The 24,927-nt window shown below is 43.0% G+C and overlaps 1 protein-coding gene across 3 annotated transcripts in view; it reads left to right on the top strand.

The window, feature by feature from the left end:
* The window catches only part of SYT9 (synaptotagmin 9), a 304,507-nt gene that overhangs the window by 129,373 nt on the left and 150,207 nt on the right, over positions 1-24,927 (top strand). For all 3 annotated transcript variants that reach the window (XR_014225801.1, XM_082270207.1, XM_082270206.1), the window contains exon 3: positions 10,348-10,894. Coding sequence is in view for 2 of the 3 variants with exons in the window: in XM_082270207.1 (XP_082126333.1) it covers positions 10,348-10,894 (547 nt within the window). In the remaining variant the exon portion in view is untranslated. The remainder of the gene's footprint in view (positions 1-10,347; positions 10,895-24,927) is intronic.

The following is a 24,927-nucleotide window of genomic DNA, read 5'->3' as shown; positions in this document are numbered from 1 at the left end:
AAGGCAACGTCATAAGAGAACCAAGCCGTCCCACCAAAGTTTTTATAGGCCTCCAAAACGATATCCAAATGTTGGAAGAGGCCAACACATTTGGAAGGGTGCTTCTCACAGAGCACCGCAGCATAAATAAAGAACGCCTGCAGCCAGTTGTAAAAATTTTTTGTCACCGGGCGTCTCCGCTCCTCCTCGTCCTTCTTGTCCCCCTTTGAGACAAACTCCTTAGCTGAAGGCAGCAAAGAGAGCATGTCAACATACAAACCACTCCAGATCTTCTCCTTCACAGAATCGGATAGGTGAAAACCCAGAGGGGACATCTCACAAGTCAACGCCTCCCTGAGGCACACCTCAGGGAGATTTTGAGTTCTTGCCAGGGCAACAGAAGCAGGAGGACCTGCCAAAGGAGAAGCCAAACTAGAAGGCGGATTAGGCACCGCACTAATTCCTAAAAGGCCACTAGATGGCGCCCACATGTCCAAAGGGGAAGAGGCCTGCACCCGAGCGTCAGCAGACGCACTAGATACAGCCAAATCCCCCCCTCTTGCGGGCACCTGGCTACCACTAATTTGGGGGGCAGCAGATAAAACCTGCTTAAACTGCTGAAGGAAATCATTCAAAACCGCCGACATGGCGTTAGGTGCGGCCAGGGGAGACATACCCACCCCCTCCCCAGAGCATCCCAACCCAGCTTGTTCCCTATCCATCATGGAGGGCATAGCCATAAAATTAGGGGGGATAACCTGAGGAGGAAAAAAGTTAGCTGCCTCACCTGACCCCTGGAAAGGGGGGCGATCTCCGTGCTGTTGCTCCGGAACCAGGTGCTGGGCCGGCGCCGGGGCTTCGACCAGCCCACCGGCGGGGCGCGACGCCGAGCTGCCTCCTCCATCCCTCCTCGGAGACGGGCGTGGAGACTGCGAAGGATCCTTCCCGACGACGAGCGGCTCCCTCCGGGCGGTGGGCGGCCCCCTCCGGACAATGGGCGGCTCCCTCCGGGCGACGGACGGCTCCCTCCGGTCGATGGGTGGCTCCCTTCGGGCGATGGGCTGCTCTCCTCGGACGACCGGTGGCTCCTTCCCGACGATGGACGGTTCCTTCCGGCGGCGGGTGGCGAGTAGCGGCGGCAGGGCACCCTCTTCCTCTTCGCCGGGACGGCCGCTGCTCCGGGAGTCTTCGATGCGCCGCGCCTGCTCCCGACTGATGGACGATCCTCTTCCGCCGGCTCCAGTGCTGAAGATGCCCTCTGACCTCCGCCGACGATCACATCCGGTCTGCTTCTTGACCCGGTGACGGCTTCCGGGCGTCCGCTTGACCCGATGACGACATCCTCGCGCAGACTTGACCCGGTGACGACATCCGTTCCACCGCTTGACCCGGCGACGACATCCGCTTCTTCGTTGGATCCGTCAGCAGAAGACACCGAAGCCGGGACACGAACAGCAGCAGCTAGAGGCTCCGCCGTACTGGAAGAAGATGAAGACATGGCCAGGCAACGCCGAATCCAATCTTCGGAACCCTCTTCACCGGCCCTCTCAAGCAACTGGCGGATGAGACTCATCTCGAAGAGCGGAGCTGAACAGGAACAAAACTTGTCAACTTGCCACGAAGATCTTCTTGAGGTAAGTGATGCTTCAGGCGCTGAGCCCCCCTTTAAATAGCTCCCAGGCAGGCTCAAAGGCGGGAAGAAAACCAGTTTAAACTAGTCTAAGTTCTACTCTTCCTAGCTACAGAATAAGCTCCACTGTGATTGGGGCTTATTCTGACCATCCACTGGCTTCCCCAACTAAATCTACCTAGAAACCCCTGTACTAGCTAAAAGGATGCCTATCTTTTAAAACAGCCTGTCGCCATCCCATCTAGAAAAAGGGGCTCATTTTGAACCCCTTTTTCTTTACATTCTTCCACCTGACTTATTTGCTTTTTGCATTTCTGCTTAAGCTATGGAGCTCTGTAAACAACGTGCTTTTTATGCAAGGCAGATAAGAATACACAGGTAAACCCAGTAATGTAGATTACTACCAACTGGCTAAATATAAAAATACTATACTATATATATACTATATTATTATATATATTGACTAAATGTAACAAAAAATAATGTTTTTTTTTTTTTTGTTTTTTTTTTTTAATCTTGACTATAATAAATTAAAAAAAAAATCCAAATGACTATACATTACTTTTTGAATAAACATTTGTGAAAGGCAATGGAAAAAAAAAAAAACATGAAAGAGAGTAAAATTTTTCCGAAAGGCAATTGGAAAGAAAAAAAAACATGAAAGAGGAATGGGCAAAATCACATGTGCAAGGCAAAAAAAAAAGAAATTATCTCAATTAGTTTTTTGGATGCATTTGTGTGAATAGACAGTGGGGGCATTATAAGCCTTAGCGAGGCTTTCAGCAGATACACAATAAAGCCTTCCTAAGCTTTGCCATTCTTCACGATATGGCTGCCCAGTGTTGTTTAATAGATACTACCTTTGGAAATTCTGAGTTGTCTGTTTTATACAGCATCGTAACCTTTACCTATAAAGCCCAACATGTTTGAAACTACTATACAATGAACACCAAGCTTAAATTCATAATAATTTAGGTGCAGCACACAGAAAGAGCTTACAATCAGTGAAAGTAAAGGGATACATTAGGGACCGATGAGGCGCCTGCCAGTCAAACTGCTTCTTCTGCGAGACTTTATCATTCAACATGCTAAGCCTGACAGCCAAACATGAAGAAGTGCTCTGCAGGTGGGATGGGGGAATGCAGAACATGGTAAAAAGCACTGCTGGACTACTTGCTGGAGTAGGAAAGATTAAAGATAATAAAAATAATTAAATGTGTTAATTAATTATTAAAATAATGTAAAAAATATAAATTCATTATGCATTTTTGCTTTAAGCTAAATCTATATTTTTAAGCTTAAAATTCATATTTTTCTCTGTTTGTGTCTTTTTTTTTTTTTTTTTTCTTGTTTATTATATTGTTTGTTATATTTATTTTTAAAAATGAAGTTTTGGCCATGTCAGCACATGGAATGTTTGTTACACACATCAGATGCCTTCTCATAGACTTGTGCAGTGCTTATGCATTACAGTTCCCGTCTGTCGATACCATTCTGCTCAGGCTTCTTCAAAAGAATACCAATCCTAAAATTGTTTTTGTCTCAGCTTTAAAAGCAATCTGTTTTCTTTTTAAAGTACTGCTCAAAAAATTAAAGGAACACTTTTTAATCAGTATATAGCATCAAGTCAATTAAACTTCTGAGATATTGATCTGGTCAAGTAAGTAGCAGGGGGGGTTGTTAATCAGTTTCAGCTGCTTTGGTGTTAATGAAATTAACAACAGGTGCACTAGATGGGCAATAATGAGACGACCTCCAAAAGATGAATGGCTTTACAGGTGGAGGCCACTAAAATTTTTATTTCCCTACTCATCTTTTCTGACTGTTTTTTTACTACTTTTGCATTTGGCCAGAGTCAATCCCCCTACTGGTAGCATGAAGGGATACCTGGACCCTCTAGAGGTTGCACAGGTAGTCCAACTCCTCCAGCATGGCGCATCAATACGTGCCATTGCCAGAAGGTTTGCTGTGTCTCCCAGCACAGTCTCAAGAGCATGGAGGAGATTCCAGGAGACAGGCAGTTACCCTAGGAGAGCTGGATAGGGTTATAGAAGGTCCCTAACCCATCAGCAGGACCGCTGTCTGCTCCTTTGTGCAAGAAGGAACAGGATGAGCACTGCCAGAGTCCCACAAAATGACCTTCAGCAGGCCACTGGTGTGAATGTTTCTGACCAAACAATCAAAACCAACTTCATGAAAGTGACCTGAGGGCCTGACGTTCTCTAATGGGCCCTGTGCTCACTTCCCAGCACCATGGAGCTCGATTGGCATTTGCCGTTGAAGACTAGAATTGGCAGTTCTGCCACAGGCCCCCTGTGCTTTTCACAGATGAGAGCAGGTTCACCCTGAGCACATGTGACAGACGTGAAAGGGTCTGGAAAAGCCATGGAGAACGTTATGCTGCCTGTAAAATTGTTCAGCATGACTGGTTTGGTGGTGGGTCAGTGATAGCCTAGGGAGGCATATCCATGGAGGGATACACAGACCTCTACAGCTCGACAATGCCACCCTGACTGCCATTAGGTATCTGGATAAAATCCTTGGACCCATTGTCAGATCCTATGCTGATGCAGTGGATCCTGGGTTCCTCCTGGTGCAAGACAATGACTCATGGGGTGAGAGTTTGCAGCCAGTTCCTGTAGGATGAAGGAATTGATACCGTTGAATAGCCCCCATGCTCTCCTGACCTAAATCCAATAGAACACCTCTGGGACATTATGTTTCGGTCTATCCAATGCCGCCAGGTTGCACCTCAGTCTGTTCAGGAGCTCATTGATGCCTTGGTCCAGATCTGGGAGGAAATATCCCAGGACAACCATCCGTTGGCTCATTAGGAGCACGCCCCAAAGTTGTCCGACATGCATACAAGCACGTGGGGCCCATAACTACTGAGTACAATTTTGAGTTGCTGCAATGAAATTTCAGCAAAATGGACTAACCTGCTGCATCATTTTTTTCACTTTGATTTTTGGGGTGTCATTCACTTCAGCCGTCTGTAGGTTGATAATTTTAATTTCCATCAAACAATGTGGCCTCCTTTTATTCCTAACACATTACCCAGTCCATATCAGTATACAGTGGTGATCGTGATCGAAAGTTTGGGCACCCCAGGTAAAAATTTGTATTAATGTGCATAAAGAAGCCAAGGGTTGTCTGTCACGCACTGCTCTTTTAAGGTCTTTCCATAGATTTTCAATTATGTTGAGGTCAGGAGATTGTGAAGGCCATGGCAAAACCTTCCGTTTACGCCTCTTGATGTAATCCCCCGTGGATTTTGAGGTGTGTTTAGGATCATTATCCATTTGTAGAAGCCATCCTCTCTTTACCTTCAGCTTTTTCACAGATGGCATCAAGTTACCATCCACAATTTGCTGAAATTTTATTGAATCCATTTTTTCTTCTACTCGTCGTGAGATGTTCCCTGTGCCACTGGCTGCAATACAACCCCAAAGCATGATTCATCCACCCCCATGCTTAACAGTTGGACAGAGGTTCTTTTCATTGAATTCTGTGCCCCTTCTTCTCCAAACGTACCTTTGCTCATTCCGGCCAAAAAGTTCAATTTTAACCTCATCGGTCCACAGAACTTGTTTCCAAAATGCATCAGGCTTGTCTATATGTTCATTTGCAAAGTTCAAACGCTGATTTTTGTGGTGAGGATGTAGAAGAGGTTTTCTTCTGATGACTCTTCCATGAAGACCATATTTGTACAAGTATCTCTTTATAGTGGAATAGTGTACCACAACTCCAGTGTCTGCCAAATCTTTCTGGAGGGATCGTGCAGTCAAACGTGGGTTTTGAATTGTTTTTCTCACAATCCTGCGAGCTGTTCTGTCTGATATTTTTCTTGGTCTTCCAGATCTTGCTTTAACTTCCACTGTTCCTGATGACTGCCATTTCTTAATTACATTCCGAACAGAGGATATTGACATCTGAAAATGCTTTGCTACCTTCTTATAGCCTTCTCCAGCTTTGTGAGCGTCAACTGTTTTCAGTTTCAGTTTTCTAGACAACTGCTTAGAAGATCCCATGGTGCTGATTGTTGGGGCAAGGTCAGATGAGTCTGGGCATTTAAAACCTTTGAGATTGACATCACCTGGTCTTCCCAGATGATGATTGAGAACAATCCATGACACTGGCAGGTCTCAGCCTTGCAAAGGGGGCATTGCATGCTATAAATTCTGAAGGGTTCCCAAACTTTTGCAGACACCATTTTTTTGTTTTCTGTAATTTTGAAAGTGTCAATGATGGAAATAAAATCTAACTTTTGTTGACATATTATAAGAATGTATTATCTATAATTTAATGCCTTTTGGAGATTTTTCCATCTTTCCTTGGCTTCTTTATGCACATATCCAGCATGATATGTTTCTCCATTGAGATCTGATGTGTTTTTAAAGTGTTCTACTATTTTTTTTGAGCAGAACTCTGGAGGGAAAAGTTTCCATATGTAGCACCCTCTAGTGTGCTAGAATAAGTTAGTTGTAGGAATTATTTGGCTCGGCTGAGAGCCAAGCCTGGTTTTAATCTGGGTCAGGGATTAGTGACTCAGGGAGGCTGGATGACTCAGCAAGCAGCATCTATGGTGACTCCCCCTGCTTTCTGGAACCTTGGAGAGGCTTCCAAAAGCAGAAGGTTGAGTCTAGGGAAGCTTCTTGGTGTATTGATGAGAACCCTGGCTGATCCCTAGCAAAGGGAGCTGGGCAAAGGGGGCTGGAAGGGGGCCACTAACCTCATAAATACTCATGGGTCATGCCAGCAGGGGCAGTCGGTTGGAAGATGGAGAAGGAGTGCTGAGGAGGCTGTCGGTGGCCCTTGAGGGTGCCCCCTAACCTCGGGCCCGGGCTCGGTGCTGGAGGGACCCTCTACAACACACGGAGGAAATCTTGTCCTGGATGCACGGGAGCAGGTGTGAGGACAGCAGGAGAGAAAGTCAGCACATTCAGGAGGTCTCCATGAGAAGTCAGCCAAGTGGGCTGGTGAGTGAGCAGTTTGAAAGGACTAAGATGTCAGTATGGGAGGACAGTGGACAAGTAGCCAGGAGGGCTAATGAAAGGGGCAGCTGCACCCAGGAGGGCTGGCAGTGCCTGAAGAGGTAGTGCTTGGATCAGTAGCCACAGGGATGTAAGCTGGACACTGGACTTTGCTAAACAACTAAGGGGCCCAGGGGCCCTGCTTGTAAAGGGTTTTTGCTTGGATCTGGCTGAGTGCTTTGCCAGATTCACTAAAAGTAACCCAGCTGAGTCTGTTTTTGTAAGCAAATGAGTGCTGGAGGAAGAAGAGGAGTATACATAGAGACTGTGTATAGCTGTATATAGGAAGAATGTCCCTGAAGAGTTTTCTGAAGTGGTCATCCCATAATGAGTCCATGCCCTCTCCACCAGTCCCGATTACCTCTGCCACCTAGTGACAGAATGGGGTCCTGTGGTACACTAGCGCGGACCTCATGTGTGTAACTCCTTCCCTCTCCCGTACCATACGGCTAGATATATGGGGTCACTGTACCAAGGGTTCGGTTATGGATACTTTGAGGAACCGACCACTAGGGAGGGCGCAAGATCACCAACCCCCTGGCTATTGGAGGACCAATAGCCAGGGGGTTGGTTTCAGTTACCTTTGCCAGCTAACACGCTTATGACCAGCGGCATATATGCTTCTCACCAGTTCTTTGTTACCAGTGGCAACTGTTCGCCAACTCCTGCCAAGTTAGCTCCTTGTGGTGGTCTTACTTCATACCCCTTTTGTGCTATACAGGCACTGTTCTTCTAAAACAAAACATGATACCATGCACCCCTTGAATAACTTCAGACCAGGCTTAGAACGTTTGAGAATTTACTGAGAACTTTAATGGCAAAGTTCATAACAGTGCAATGCATTTTTAATCCTAACTACCTAAACTGAGGCTGCCCAAGCATACCATTAAAAGGCAAAATTCCATGATTGGCATTCTCCAGACACTTGGTATATTCTTTGGTTGTTCCGGTGAACTACAGTACATGGCGCAGCAACCCCTTCTTAGTATACCATGTACAGTTGTGACCGGGAGCCCGTAACCCAGCCTTTCCCCACTTTTTATGTCACAGGGTAGGAAGGCAGGGCCCAAAAATCCTGGGAGAGGAGTCCAAACCCAGTTAACCCCTTCCCAGCATGGGCAGGCTAACTAGCTTTTTAATGCAAAAACCCACACCGTAGGCAGCCTCTTGCTTGCTAAGATGCTTTCCTACTGCCTGCTGCATTTCCTTCCACCAATTTTGGGTGAAGCAAAGACACTGGTTGCAACCAGTCTGTGCCTCACTTCTGCTTAAACCAGATCCACACTGAAGGGACAAATTAGGAGGTAAGACAATGGTTGATTGGATGCAGAGATGACAGCTTAGTATTTTAGTCATGCAAAGGGAGGGGGTAAAACTGTAGCAGGCCCATGGATCAGCAGTCATTATTTGACTTTAGGACTGCTTTAAAGGTAATTTTCCATAATGGCTTACTGAGGTTGCATCAGTGTTACGCTGAAGAAGGGCATGCAGATCCAAGTGCAGAACAAGCTTCTTGGCTACCTTATGTAGATGAACAACCTGTAATCTCAGCAGAGCTTCTTCTTTGCCACATTAAACAATGCACGATCTATTTTTGGAAATGTTCATGCAGTAAAACTGGGTCATTGTCTTTACATCAGACAGTAATAAATGTATTAATATGATAGAAAACAGTAGGGGTTTCATTGATTAGATATCATTCTTTAGCTAAGTATTTGATCTATGGGACTATAATGAATGTTAGGCAGCTATTCTCATTTTAAAAGCTCTTAAACAGTATGGAATATTAAATATTTACAATATAAAATTATTGCAGACATATATATAAGAGATTGTTGCACACCATAATAGTGTATATAAATGCATATACACAATAACTTGGGTTGGCATTAAAAAGAGCTCAGCAAGACAGAATATGGTGGATGCTATTGGAAACCTGCTTTAAAATTAAACCCTATGTGAATGCCATTCTGATCCTTTTTATTGGAGTACAGAATTGCCCTGAAAGCATCAAAACATATCTACAAATAAAGCCCAGTTAAACTTTAATTTTAAATCAGCTAAATATATTCTAGCTGAATCAAAGCAAAAGGTGTACAAACTTACTTTTCTTTAGTAGTAGGAGTAGGAAAATCTGTCCTCTGCTTGTATGCTGAAGAGAAGGATCCTTGTACTTTGGAAGCAGTGGTCTCTCTGCAGAGGTCCAACACACCTCTGCTGAGTCAGGACTAGAGCTCTCCAATCAGTAAAGCTTGTGCTTCCTGTTGACTGGTGAGCTCTGCAGAGAGACCTTCAAGTGATACTTAAGTCTCAGTTTTTTCATTTAAAAATAACAAACATGTTATACTTACCTGCTCTGTGTAGTGGTTTTGCACTGAGCAGCCCAGATCCTCCTCTTCTCTGGTCCATTGCTGGCGCTCCTAGCCCCTCCCTCCTTCCAAGTGCCCCCACAGCAAGCAGCTTGCTATGGGGGCATCCGAGCCGAGCCACCGCTCTGCGTGTCCATTCAGACACAGAGCCTTGGTTCAACCCCGCCTCCTCTCTCTCCTCATTGGCTCAATAACTTTGACAGCAGCAGGAGCCAATGGCATTGCACTGCTGTCTCAGCCAATGAGAAAGGAGAGTCCCGGGAGCCGAGTCTCTCCTGCACCATCGCTGGATCGAGATGGGCTCAGGGCTGAGGGGGGCTGCTACACACAGAAGGTTTTATGTCATAATGCATATAATGTATTAAGATAAAAAAAAAACCTTCTTACTTTTACAACTACTTGCAGTACTTACCCAGAACAAGCAGTGTGTGTCAAGTATGCCATCCCTAGCAAAGGACAAAAATGACATTTTCAGAAGAAAAATGTTAGATTTAGGTGAAATATCCTGTATGCAGGAACCAAATAGGTCACACAATGCAAAGTGTGTGTGTAGTTTTTTTCAGCGGGAACGCGGGGGAGCGCAGTTCCGGCACCTCCAGTCTGAATGTATGCAATGGCAAAGGGGTGCTGGGGTCAGCGAGGTAAGCTGAAGGGCCTATTGATGCTGGCTGCTGGGGGATCTATTGTTGCTAGGGTGAATCTATTGTTGCTGGAGGGCATTTTGTTGTGGGTGGGGCTATTGTTGCAGTGGAGGATTTATTGTTGCTTGGGGGAACTATTGTTGCTGGGGGGCTATTGTTGTTGGGTAGAGTCTATTGTTGCAGGGGAAGATTTATTAGGGGGGGGCGATTGTTGCAGAGGAAGATTTATTGTTGCTGAGGGGATCTATTGTTGGGGGGGTCTATTGTTGCTGATTCCAGGGGATCTATTTTATTGCTTATCTAGTTATCATTAAAAAATTCCATACACATTACCTAGAACCACAACATGATACTTGGTTCTGTATTCTCTAAAAGGGGGGTACTGGTGGGTGGTAGAGGGTGGAACCGAAGGACAGCGCTTGGAGGTGGGTAGGGGGTGGAGACAATGGGTGACTCAGAAGAGGGGAGTACCTGCACCTATTCTCGGAGAAAAAAAGCCCTGTATATACACTGTATATATATATATATATATATATATATATATATATATATACATACAGTATATTACTGTGGCAAATGTGGAGCATTAATTATTAACAAGGGTCATAAATGGTTGGTATACTTGTCAGTATTTTTGTAAGATTCATTTTGTTTCTTATGCATGGGACTAATTAAATTTTTATCCTTTTTTTAAGACATAATTCAATCAGAAGACAGTTGAACCTTTCAAACCCCGACTTCAACATCCAGCAGTTTCAGAAGCAAGAGCAGCTGACTGGAATTGGGCGAATCAAGCCTGAACTGTATAAACAGAGGTCTGTAGAGACAGACGATGGTCGAAGGAACAATACCAAATCTTGTGGGAAGCTAAACTTCATCATTAAATATGATTGTGACTTGGAAAAACTTATAGTAAAGATTCACAAGGCAGTTGGCCTTCCAGCCAAAGACTTCTCCGGGACATCAGACCCTTATGTTAAGATTTATTTACTTCCGGATCGGAAGACTAAACACCAGACTAAGGTCCACCGGAAGACTCTGAATCCGGTGTTTGATGAAGTTTTTTTATTTCCCGTTCCTTATAATGAATTGCCCAGTAGGAAACTCCACTTCTCTGTCTATGATTTTGACCGCTTCTCAAGACATGACGTCATTGGCCAGGTCATAGTGGATAATTTTTTAGACTTGGCGGATTTTCCTAGGGAAAGTAACATCTGGAGGGACATTGAACACGTCACTAATGTAAGTAGTCTGATCCTCAAATGTTTATATTCTATACAGTACGATAAATGGTTTTGGAAAATCAGCTTGTTCAGATGGTTTTTATAATGTGTTTTTGTTCAATGTATCCATTGATTGGATTTAGTGAATAAGGTCGTGTAAAGGACAGAAATTTGTTGCAGCCAGCAAGAATTGAGTTTACTATTTTCAGCTTAAAAATATGTGATTGGTTTCTATGGGTTACTAATCTTTTTACAAATATCAATCTTAAAGTGGTATTAAACCCAAAAGCAAGAAAAAATGTATATTGTACCTTACCAATTTGATGGTGGACCAAAGAAACTGGAAAGACCTTACCATAAATATGAAATGAAAGGTGCATACATATGTAAGTCCACTTGTTTAACTACAGTGTTTTATATACGTAGTATTATCAGTTTTTAAAGAGGGAGAGTGACTGGGGGCGCTACCCCTGCCATTTCAATTTCTTGCTGTATGAAAGAGATACCAGTGCCTGAGAAATTCTAAGAATCCGACACTTCTGAGAGTGTCAGTTTCCTAGTCCCCCACTGCAATCAGTGGTTTGATCCACTCACTCCTATGTCATGTACTGATTTAGGGGCCAATGGGATAAACTACAGCACACAGAGGAGGACCAAGAATCCAACACTTCTAAACTGTTGGATTTTAAAGATTCTACTGTCACCAGTATCTCATCAATACAGCGAAGAATGGGAATTGTCAAAGGGATATGTAAGTGTTATGTGTCTTCTTTACGGGGGGACACTTTTTAAAAATGTTTATTCAATCGACAGGTTTGCTTCAATACACTATTCCACTGAGCGTTTTCAAGCGATATTAAACCAAAAAGCAAAAATTTATTATATTTCAGCTTACCAATTCTTAGATGTGTTGACTGCATTAGTTCTCTGTTTTAGGCTTTGTTTCTTCTATTTTTCATCTGGTGATCCAGACTGTAAGTCTGTTGTTTTTCAAAAGAACACGCTGTCTTGCAGATGTTTCAATTTACAAGAATGAGACAAACCATCTAACGCTGACAGGGGTGCTTACAATGGTCAGCTTTTATTTATTTATCTAAAAATAAATAAAAGATGCTGCACTGGTGGTATTTATTTTTTGTATTGCTTTAGAGCCGATTCACACTAATCCTCACATGTCTCTATGGTCATCTCAGAAGCCCCGCCCCCCCCCCACAGTTAGAATCACTCCCCTAGGGTCACATTTAACCCTTTGATCACCTATACTGTTAACCCCTTCCCTGCCAGTGTCATTATTACAGTAACAGTGCATATTTTTAGCACTGATTACTGTAATAATGTCACTGGTACCCCCAAAAGTGTCAAAAATGTCAGTTAGGGGTCCGATCTGTCCGCCGCAATGTTGCAGTCCCGCTAAAAATCGCAGACCGCCGCCATTACTAGTAAAAAAAAAACAATAAAAATGACATAAATCGGACAGCGGCGCAGTGGTGTAGTTTTTAGCACTTTCACCTAGCAGCAAGAGGGTCGCTGCTTTGAATCCCAACCACGACACTACCTGCCTGGAGTTTGCATGTTCTCCCTGTGCCTGCGTGGGTTTCCTCCGGGTACTCCGGTTTCCTCCCACACTTCAAAGACATGCTGGTAGGTTAATTGGATCCTGTATAAAAAAATTGGCCCTACTGTGTATGTATGAATGTAAGTTAGGGACCTTAGATTGTAAGCTCCTTGAGGGCAGGGATTGATGTGAATGTGTAATGTATATGTAAAGCGCTGCGTAAATTGACAGCGCTATATAAGTACCTGAAATAATAATAATAAATCTTTACCGTTGTTAGTAGACGCGATAACTTTTGCCCAAACCAATCAAAATACGCTTATTGCGTTTTTTTTTTACCAAAAATATGTAGCAGAAAACAAATTGGCCTAAAATGTTAAAAAATTTAGATTTTTTTAATTTTTTTTTTCTTTCAGGAATGTCATATAGCAGAATGTGAAAAATACTGTTTTTTTTTTTTTTTCAAAATTGCCGCTTTTTTTTTTTATAGCGCAAAAAATAAAAATCGCACAAGTGATCAAATACCACCAAAAGAAAGCTCTACTTGTGGGAAAAAAAAGGACGTACATTTTATTTGGTTACAGTGTCGCACGACCGCGCAATTGTCCGTTAAAATAACGCAGTGCCGAATCGCAAAATAGGGCCTGGTCAGAAAGGGGGTAAAATCTTCCAGGGCTGAAGTGGTTAATACCGCTTTAAGTCTATTAATTCTCCTAGCTTGGTCTTGATTTCAAAATTTTTTTTTCTTTTTAAGTTACTTTCTTGAATCTGTTTCTTAGAGACTGGAACTTTCTATCTTCAGTAGTGTCACGGATCATCTTTCTTCTGACCAGAATGTAATAGGATGATTCATATTGGAATATTGAAAACTACTGACAAATTGTTTTGCCCTTATCTAAACTGTAACTAGGCAATTACTTAGATGGCGGTGCCTGTGTGTTCAGAAGGACCACCTCTGAAATGAGAAGCTTTTTTGTTCTATGTACCTGACCTTGCGTACCGAGGGAGGGATGGTTCTGAAAGGATATTATTTTCAACTCAGCCTTATATTCTTTATTCTACACATACAGCAAAGTATGTAAAACTTTTTAAGAGTTTGTCACTTTTAAATACTTTTTAAATCCACGAGTCTGATGCAAGTTATGAAAAAAGTCTAATATCCATTTTCAAGAAAGTATTTGGTTTATTGTGTAATTTTTAGAATATTCCTCTCTTAGCACTCTGCTCATTACCAATCTTCTATCCTCCTTCTCGGATGCATGACCATATAATCCCAATCAGGGCCGGGACAAGGGATGGGAAGGGGGCACACTATCATGTGAGGTGGGGGGGCACCACAGGGAGGTTGGGAGGGGAAATTTGGGGAGCGGCAGGGGATAGGAATTGTTCTAGATAGGGAAATTTGGGCAGTGGTGATTTGAGGGGATTTGTGTTGGGGGGGGGGAGATTTGTGCTAGAAAGGGGAATTTTCAGGGGTTTGTGCTAGAAAAGGTAGAAAGGTAATATGGTAGAGAGAAGGGGATTTGCGCTAGGAGGGGAATTTTCTTTTTTTTTGGGGGGGGGGAGGGGGGGTTTGTAGCAGATTCGATTGGGGTATTTGTACTAGGGGGGGAATTTTGGGGGGATTTTTGCTAGGATAGGGGGTTGGGGAGAATTTGTGCTGGGACCGGGGGGGGGGGGAGAGGATTTGTGCTCAGAGGGGAAATTTAGAGGGATAGAGCATTTGTACTAGGAGGTTGAAATGTTTTGGGGGGGGGGGGGTGGATTTGTGCTGGAGGCATATGGGGAATGAGAGGATTTAAACTAAGGGGTTTGGGGGGTGGGGGCAAATATTCCTGCTGGGAGGGGGAATTTCAGTAGGAGGTGGATTAGTATTGGGAGGAGGGGGAATTTATGCTTAGGGGGTAAGCATGCAGATTAGTGCTCAATTTTCTTTAGGAGGGGGGGGGATTTTTGATGACACATTATGCTCATACATATTGGGGGGGCGCAATTTGGCATGGTCGCCCTGGGCTCTAGATGACCTTGTCCCAGCACTGATCTCATTATAGGTTTCCTTTGAATAGAACCTGCACTGCTGAACTGCTGAAGCTGTGTCCACAAGAGACAAGTGAAGGGCAAATGACTAGTCCTAGTATTGTGTGCAAGCTCCCTGCAGTTGATCCTTTTTGTGACATTTTTTGTTTCGTCCTGTGTCTCTGTATAGAAGTGTCCATCTTGGTAGAGGAGCAGGCCTTTGCTTCTTCATGTCAGAGCTGCCTCCATGTTTATTGGTGCTTTGATGATTGGTGGGGTAATGACCAAAAGGTGTGGGAAGTACAAATCCACAGAGAGAATGAAGCAGAAGCAAAGACATTCCTGCACTGCATGTCCTTATACAGCATGGTAGTTGCATCACCAAATCTCACTCCAAATACCATGAGACCAGCGGGCACAGGCAGCAGTGCCTTAAATGATCTCACACTGCAGATATATATAGTTATGAGATTGCTGAAAAGGGGTTCCTAGGCACAGCCTGCTTAACTCTTTGGTGCCGGTGCCTCCCAACCAGGGGTTTAGTATGCCGGGAGGCAGGATGGGGTTTATGATCATGTGACTGGCTGTCACAGTGGTCACATGATCACAAAGCTTTCCGTTAGCCACCAGTAACTGTGCCGGGAGCATGCAGGGTACGTACTCTCGGCACAGCTGTTTTTGCAATATTGCACGGTGCCAAGGCCCACCCGCCAACAGGCTGCATATTTGTGTCCTGTCAGCATCAAGAGGTTAAAGTGTCACTTAACCCACATCATAAAAAACTATCAATAAATGCTCAGACATCTGCTCACGCTGTTTAAAGATGAGCTGGCTCATAAAACGTGATCTCCTCGTGCAAGGTGCAGTCGCAGCTGTGGCAATCAAGGAAAAAAGAAATCTGGATGGCTGCACTCCCAAGCTGAGATCCAAAATGCCTTTATTAGCTTAAAATCATGAGAAGCTCAACATGCACAAGCAGAGGAGGAAAGGCTAACGCGTTTCACACATGAACTTTGTTTTATCAAAGTCGTGCTTCTCATGATTTTAAGCATTTTGGATTGGGAGTGCAATTATCAATAAATGCTGTATTCCATGCTGTTCATACTTAGTCAGTATGAGATTTGTTTTCTATATTCTTCAAAAAACCTGGTTAATCCTGATGTTCTCTATCTCCCCCTGCTGTCCAAGTCCCCAGTTCAGCTAGGGATTTTGCAGAGCAGTGTTGGCAGCTCTGCACATGCTCAGTTTTCAGTGAGTTTCTATGCTGAGCATTCCCACCCCATCACATCTGCACAGCCCATGTGACTATAGTGTCACACATTGGTAAATGACAGCCCACTCCCTCCCACACAATGGGGGTGGGATATTACATGTAAATTGATGGAGGCTTCACCTCCCTCGTATTCTAAGAGACAGGCTAGAGGGGCACCTGTGACTGTCAGAAATCCACCTACGCCATGTTATTGTCTAAAAATAACAAATATTTTATTTCAAATATATATTTTTATGACAATTTAAAACAGTTTATGGATAGTAATTATTTATTTTTATTCTGTATACCAAAGACTGTTTTTTTTTTTTTTGAACATGTGACCAGCAGCAGAGGACAAGAAGCTCCTCCTGCTTATGTTTCCCTGCAGGCAGGCTGGGAAAGATCTGGGTCATGTGACAGCTGCATATCGATTAGGAAAAAATTACTTAGAATAATTACAGTGCCATCATCCGTATACAGAAATAGAAGGGATTATGTAAATTACACAATGTGTGTTTAGTATCATTTTAGGCATAAATAACCTTTCTATCTAGGTTCTAGAAGATAGCAAACCTTTACTTTTTAAAATATACTTCCGCTTTAGAGACATCCTGTTATCAACTTAAGAAATCGGAGATAAAAAGCACAGAAAAGTCAAGTATTTAAAATGCTTACTTGCAGTGTTTTTCTTTCCATAAATGTCTTTTTTTAATAATTTGCAATGTGCCTTTGAACTTTCTAGAACATTTGTCTACTCTCTGGAGAGTCAATTCTTTAGCACAGCTCCCTCCCTTCTTGCATGCCAAATCCTTCTCTTCTTCTGACAGTATCTAATTACTGTTTGTGCTGACCCAGCATCTTCACTCCTCCCCTCACCTACCTACAGAGTTGTATAAAGTACTCGAAACCCATACTTGAGTAAAAGTACAAGTGCATCGATCAAAAAGTGACTTGAGTAGAAGTGGAAGTGCTCAACCAAAAAGAGACTTGAGTAGAAGTACTAAAGTATTCAACATTTTTTGTACTTAAGTATTGCAAGTAGTTTTTTTTAAAGATTTTGCTACTCAAGTACTGAAAGTAAAAGTACAAGTACTGTGTTATGTAGTTATTAAAGAAAAGTTTGAACATAATATTGTTTTTTATTATTTCAAATGCAGCTTTTATTTATACATACAGTTGCATTTATTTTCGTATGCGCTGATAATACACATGTTTTGTTCTTCATGAAACCTGCCATCTACTGTTCTGGCAATGGTAATTTTTATAATTGTAACGAGTAACTATGCAGGACAAAAAAAAAAATATTGGAGTAGAAGTATTGAAATCATTGAAAAAATGTAGTGAAGTAAAAGTGGAAGTAGGAGAAAAAAATTATACTCTAGGAAAGTACAGATACCGCCTTTCGGTACTTAAGTACAGTAGTGAAGTAGTTCTACTTAGTTACTATACATCTCTGCCTACCTACCCTTCATGTAGTTGCCAGGGAAGGAGGGAATGGAAATACTATGAGGTGCCATTTGAGTGACAGCCCTAAGTCTGCCAGGGTAATGTCTGCCCTAAATATGGAACCGGTAGAGGAATTCTCTACAAAGTGAGGGCAATTGCCTTCTTAGACAGTTGCCATTGAAGCAGTTGTCCAATGGACAACTTACCCTCACCTCTTGTTTTGAGGACCCCTATAACATTTTTGATTTCCCATCGCTTTTTTGTCTCGGTGACAATAATCACCAAAACTATAGAGTGCCACATAACTGACAGCTCTGAGTCTGTTGGGGTAGTTTGATATCACATTCAAGATGGTGGCACCCAGTAGTAGTCTCAGGGCTTTTGACCCTCTACACAAAGGATCCCTTGACAGGTAAATAACGTGGTTAAATACATTAAATGCATATACAATCTTATTACAGAAATTTTGTTGAAATGAATGGTCTGGCAACAGGGTCTCTTCAAGTATAAAACCTAAATAAATGCTGTGCTGAGGTACATTTACTGGAATGGGTGTTCAAAACTGTGCAGCGACTGAGGCCTGGAATCATCAGGAAATCTTTGTAAAAATGGGGTTTGGGTTGTAAAATTAGGTCCCTGCTAAGCCTACCTTCCTCCGGAACTCTTCCAACTTGCAACAAGTGTAAGAGGACATGAGGCCATACAATGCGATTAGAGGAGAAGCGATTTAACCTCAGGCTACGCAAGGGTTTTTTTACAGTAAGGGCAATAAAATGGTGGAACTCTCTTTCACAAATGGTAGTAACTGCGGGGAGTATGGCTACTTTTAAAAGACTCTTGGACATACATCTCCAAGTTCGAAACATTCAGGGGTATGGGAAATGAATACGTCCACACACACCTACATAGGTTGAACTGGATGGACTATTGTCTTTATTACACCTCAACTACTATGTAACTATCACATACCTGGTGGAGACCAAGCTGTAGAGAGGGCTTCTCTTGCACCTCCTGTCCAACACCCCTGGTAGAGATGACAGGCGGTGTAGGACACAGAGTGGCACGAGGGTCGGTATAGCAGGTGGTGCCTTGACAGGAGACTGATGGCTGTGGATCACCGGATGAGCACCTGGAACTGGAAATTGGTGATGCTGGATAAGAAGGCAGGAGCGAAGCCGGAACACAAGCCAAGGAGTCATCAACAGCCGGGCAGCAAGGGTACAGGAACCTGAGACATAAGAGGAGTCAGGATACAAGCCGAAGTCGGTACACAGTCTGGCAGCAAAGTACAAAGGCATAAAGACAGGAGCTGGGTCAAACACAGGCCGGGGTCACAGGTAGGCAGGCAGGAATCCAGAGGAGAGTCAGAGGCAAGCCGGGTCGGTATGGGTAATCCAGAAGCCGGTCAGGGCACAGGTAAACAGGAACAAGCTGAAAGACCACCCAGCAATATGCTCCTGTCACTGCTCAGTTTAAATAGGCTGTTTGGCGTGCGCACATTCGCTCATTTGCGCGTTCGCGCATGCGCATACGCACATTTCTCCCTATGTGCCTGGGCATGCGCACAAATGCCTGTTTGGGTCCAGCTGAGCGTCTCTTACAGTAACTATATGTAACTATGTAACTCTGTCCTGAACCAAACAAATATTCAAGTCAGCTCACCCCCACCTTTTTATAAGGTCCAGGATTGGCGTACCAATTACTGGACATTTTTTTTAAGCATCACATAGCTCTGGCGAGTGTACAAAAAATGAAAATGATGCTATACAGAATATTCAGGAAACCCTCATGCTCACATCTCATTACCTTTTGTGAAGGTTATAATTGCTCCAGGTCCGTGGAACAGAAAAGATCCTTGCCTTAAGCTACTTTCCTAAACATACAGGGGTGATGTCTCAGCAGAGCTGGGTATTAAGCCACATGGCAATACAAAACCTCAATTTAGTTATGGATATCATTCCATTTCTCAGTTATTTATTGGATTCTTCTCTGCTGGGGGAAATAAATGAATATGGAATCCTTGCTGTGCTAAAAGGAGTGAAATCCTCTATACGCACACTGGCACTGAGGATGTGAAAGGCGGCCGTGTTTGATTGATTAAATAGATTCCTTTTCCAGATTGACGTAGCTATACATTATTGAGCATGCAGTATTTATTAACAGTATTCTGTGCTGGATATATGGACAGTGATAGACATCTCTGGGATTGTACAAGCTTCTGAGATAAATCTGGGTCACTCCACCTCTTGTCTAAAAATCCAGTAAGCTCTTAATAGTGTTTGTGCTATCATAGAGGAGTATACAAATGAAAAGCATTGATGGATTTTCCTTTGCTGCTTAGTCTGCCTCCACGCACTCAGCCAATGATGCGTCTGTGCTTTCATTTAGAAAGCTTTATATTCACAATGCTTCTGTAAATCGAATGCCAAATTATATCATTTTGTGTAAGGGGAATATATATCTGATTGAGATCACTGAACTGTTTAAAATAAGGAAGGTCGATAACCTTTCCATGGAATTAACCAAACTTTTACACCTGAATCAGAAGAGCAAACACCAGAGAAACATGGGAATCTGCAGGTAGGGGCAAGGCGGGGCAAATGCCCCCCCCCCCACCCTGAAATCTCAACTTCCCCTTTCAAGTAGTTGTTAAGCCACTTTATACCATCCTGCCTGGTCTGTTTAATAATCCTGTGTATGTATCACTGACACAGGAGCATACAGGCAGGGAGAGAGGACAGAGGAGGACAGGAGGGCTGCGGATGACAGAGGCACGTAAACTGACCACAGTGTTAGGGCTCAGCAGCCATGGTATACCGTGGTCAGTTTACAGAGGGGAGGACATAGCCAGGCAGGATCAGCACGGTATGGTGATAAAAGGGGCCAAATTACACAGCAAAGCACTGTGCTGTATAACGTGCTTTAAGGGAACAGGATAATTTTTTTTTAGGTTAACAAATGCTTAAAAAATAAATGCTGCTGTTTGCTCTTTAAAAATAAATACTCAAAATAAATATAATGGTTAAACCCCTCCCCTTCATGACATTGTTGAAAAGCGGCGTAGCATGGGTGACCTTAAAATGATGCCCTCCCCTGAAAAAAGTTCTGCGGACGCCCATGCAGAGAAAGGGCAATGGGCCATTAATGAGAAAGGGCATTGGGCCATTTTTGCTGTCTGTGTCCCATTAATGAAATTTCCCTTCAGTTTCTGCCCTGGAGATGCAGCAGGACGAGGAATTCTGTGCAAAGTGGGGTCAATTGTCTTTTTAGATAGTTGCCATCTGAACAGATGTCCCAGTGGACAACTTACCCTCACCTCTTGTTCTGGTGACCCCAATAAAATTTTTGGGTTTCCCATTACTTTATGTCAATAATCTCCAGTCCAAAAAGTGATGATGTATCTGAATGGGTGAGGGACCATGAGGGTTCTTCTGTATGGATAGCTATTGATTGGGCAGTGATGCATGGAGACTAAAAGGAAGGAAATTTGTGAGGCAACAGCTCCAGGGTTGTGGTCTACAATGGTAGGAAGGGAAGATTCATGTTGATAAGTTGCTAGTATGACATAGCTATGAATCAGGCCGCTTCCCTACCTTTTGCTATGGTGCACTTCATCCAAAGCTTCTGTACAGCTTCTGTACATTAACAAACTAAATATATTTTAGGACCCAAACTTTAAAACGACACTAATTGCAGCAAAAGCCACAATAAATGTAGGCTCTAAAATTCCCCCCTCCCCAAATGGCCGCAGTAGAGGTTAAAGCTTGGGCACTACACCCTCTGAAACCAAATGCATTATCCTAAATGAATTTACTTATTTACTTCTACAAGTTGCTGGAACACCTCAGTAGAGTACAATTCTGAAGAATGAAATGTACACTCCAGACATAATTTATTTTTTAGGTTTTTTTTTTTTATTTTTTTAGTTAAAAACTGGCAGGCTTTTTTTCTGTCCGTGGCCCTTTTTTTTTTTTTTTGGGGACGGGGTTATTTTTTTTTTAGTTAAAAACTTTGGCAAGTTTTTATTTCTGTCTGTGACCCTTTATTTTTTTTTGGGGGGGGGGTTCGTTTTTTTTTAGTTAAAAACTTTGGCAAGTTTTTATTTTTGTCTGTGTTGTGTCCCTTTATTTTTTTTTTTTTGGGGGGGGGGGTTCGTTTTTTTTTTTTAGTTAAAAACTTTGGCAAGTTTTTATTTCTGTCTGTGGCCCTTTTTTTTGGGGGGGGGGGGGGGGGTCCTCACGTCTTGACCCTAAGTTTACACAGAACCCTGGTTGAGAATTGCTGGTATAGAGTATGCTGACCATCTAATCAAGCGATTCCTATGTAGTATAACATTTTTATTTAATGCAGAGTCCCAGGCAGGAACAAAATTTGAATAATATTCTCCTCTATGAGCATACTTCCACAACACTGACATCATGGTAATAATGTTCACTCATCTGAAGAGTGACTATAGAAGAAAATGGCTGAGGAAGTTTTGTTTTTTTTAGTCACTGCTCAACCCCTGCCATATCCTTGAACAGCAAAGAAACAGCAACACATTGGTAAGGTCATGCTAGTGAGGCCTTCTATTGTAAGTCTGTGTTAGGCTGAATAGAACTGTGCAAAGAGAGTAGGGACCTGATTGGCTGATAAAATAGCCCCTCCCTCTAGCAGAGAATTGATCTGCAGTGGGTGACAGGTGTTAATATAAAGACAGATTTTCGGGGTTAATGCTTGTAAGCAAAAATTATTATTTCATTTTTTTTACTGAGAATTACATTTTTGGTATAAACATGTTTTCAGTGCTTTTCTGGAGTTCAGCTTTAATGATTATTCTTGGCAAGCTTCCTTTATTGCCTCCAAGGTCAACAAGATATCCTTTTTCTTTACATCCTTCTGTAATTTATTTTTATAAAGAGAGCTATATATGTATGTCACATGGTGTCAAAGAATAGCAGTATCAGATGATGTGAAAATAACATGCATAGGCAAAAGAAGACATTGACTGATTTAATTGCTTTATGTTGTTTCAGCTCATCGGTATAATGTATAACAAGATGTTTAGTTCTCTCTAGAGGATTTGTCTTATATTACATCTACGCCGAATTACATATGGTCTCATATTCTGAACTTCAAGCTATGACATTGTAAATGCCTTATCATTTCTAATTGTATATTAAAGTGTGTAGGTTTTCTTCTAAAGGAACTTATGGGCCCCCAATGAAAGCACTCCTATGTACCTGTAAAAACACACAGGAAGGCTCAAACACCTGGTGCATTACCACCAACATTTATTGGATCCAAAGGATAAAAACATACTCATAAGCATGAAAAGTAACAAGTGTATTAACCACAACTCTAGCCATAGGCAGTGTCATCTGACCATGTATGCTAAGGTTGAAAGGCTAACGTGTTTCAGGGGACATGTCCCCTTCCTCAGCTCTGAGGAAGGAAGCACAACCCCCGAAATGTGTTAGCTTTTAAACCTTAGCATACATGGTCAGACAACACCGCCTATGGCTGGAGTGGTGCTTGATATGCTAGTTCATTTTCATGCTTGTAAGTATGATTTTGTCTTTTGGATCCAATAAACATTGGTGGTGGTAATGCATTAGACATTCCCCCCTCCTGTGTGGTTTTAAAGTTTGTTTGGAGAATTCCCGGTCTGAGGAGGGCAGCATTGGACAAACTATTACGGGTTGACACACCATTAGGTATACAACTGTTTGAGCCCGGGAGTGTTAGAACCTTTCTGTGGACCTCAGGGTACTTGGTTTACATGCACCACCTACAAAGAACCCAGAGGACCTTGTAAGCCTATGTAGCTTCATTATGGAAAGGGTGCCAAGTTTTTTTATGCTTGCTGGCACTGCCCCTTCCTTCTTGTCTCTTGCTTTTGACTTGGCTTATGGGATTGACCATCACAGTCATGAGCCAGTAGTAAAGTAGCAGGGTTGCGAAGTAGTGGAGAAAGCCAACAACTGTGGCAGCTGGTCACTGTTTCTATAACAAACTGATTGATGTTTTTGTAGCCCCTTGGTGCTCTACAGGAAATTCAAGTCAATCTACAGGCACCTAGCAATGTCTGATGTTTGGTGGTCCAAAGATTATCTTTAAAATCTTTAATGTTTATTTAAAGCACAGTTACCACAATTTGAAAAAAAAAATGCTGGGAAACCTTGAAAGATCTAATATGAAAAAAAAAAAGTCAGGAAGCTCACCACTGGCCAAGCCCATGGGGGACATTGCCAATAAAGTGCATGTGATCAATAATGTGGGTGTGACTTTATAGCAAATGGCATGTCGTTTGAAACCCTTCCCACTAGTTTGCTATGTTTTAGACATAATAGGTCCTGCAGAAAACATTGGTGTTCATCAGTCTTCCTAAAGAGTAGGGAAAGTGCAGGGACTACACTACCTCCTTATAAGAAGCCTCCTGCTTGAGCATGGACCAGCCAGGCCGCATTCCTGCTTCTTGCTACAGAAACTATCGGCATCATTCCAAGTTCTCTATCCTCTGCTACTCTTTGTAAGTGGCTCCAGTCAGCTGTGCCTGACTGCCAGGGCAGTTTGTACATTGTTGGAACTCTCAGAATATATTGTTCTTAACCACCTCGGCCCCTAAGTGAATTTTCTGCCATTGGCGCACCATGCTGCACCCTACCCAGGTTACTTACTGAATAACAGGCTTCCATACTGTTGCTCTGCTTTGCTTTCTTCCCATAAATCAAAACAAGCTGTGAATACCCTCCTTTCTTGATCGTACAGACCTTATACATGCATTAATGTGCACCCCAACACATTGAATAGTATGGATAGATGCTTTAAAAAAAAGAAACCATATTGCCTAGGTAAACACAGCTCACCCCATGTTCCAGAACGACTTGTCATTGTATGTTATGGTATGTTGGCTGTGAGAGGGGCTTGCCACATATGCCACTGCTATGTGCAGGCATCATTAATGGCGCTGCACATTGAGGGGGATTAATAGAAGCGTCTGAGACAAGTTCTATAGCAAATTATGCCATTTCCGATAGCAACCAGTAAGCATCTATCTTTGTGGTATTGTTGGTGCTTAACACAAATGTAGATCAGGTTTCATTAGAGATAGTAAATACATACAGTGTCTAACTGTTGCACTGCCCCCTAGAGGACTGCTGAGAATTACGCTTTCTGGATTCCCCTGGGTTACCCTTAGTAACTGATAGCAGACAAACAGCATTGAAAGTCCTTGACTCAGTCAATAATCAATCCAGGGGATGTTGGTTTTTGTGTTTTTATTGAGAACTGGTATAGGAGAAGGGATGAGTAGGATACTTCAACTATGAACTATGCACAATCTTGAGGACAACTAGCTGCAGTGTGCGGCAAGGCCGCCACTTCACCTTGCCACTGAAGTGAAGATAGTTTAAAGGTTCCTGTTTTAGTTATTCTCTTCTGGGTTCTGTAACTGGCAACCCCTTTCCTCTCAACACCGGTGTGCTAACGCATGTCCACTGACCCTAGCTTCTGGAGTGGTCCCCTTCCTGGCAGACCACTGGGCAAGTTCCTCTGTACTCACGGACACTGTTTTTCCAGAGTCACCGTTGCCTCCAAACTCCACTTGTCAGCATACACTTGACCTCTGCATTCAGCAACACCTTCAGGGTCATCAGGCCAACTGCCTCTAACCACCTTTCCCAGCTGCAGAAGGAGAAACAGCCGTGCTTTCCTTCTGGGACTTGGCTTCCCGCCCAAAGACGCCCTGCCACATGTGCCCTTGGCTTTTATAGCCTATCCCAGAATGCACCACTGTCCGTGC

The sequence above is a fragment of the Pelophylax lessonae genome, assembly GCF_965119305.1.
Source record: "Pelophylax lessonae genome assembly, chromosome: 10".
Classification (NCBI taxonomy): domain Eukaryota; kingdom Metazoa; phylum Chordata; class Amphibia; order Anura; family Ranidae; genus Pelophylax; species Pelophylax lessonae.
This window is presented reverse-complemented; position numbering and strand designations above follow the sequence as displayed.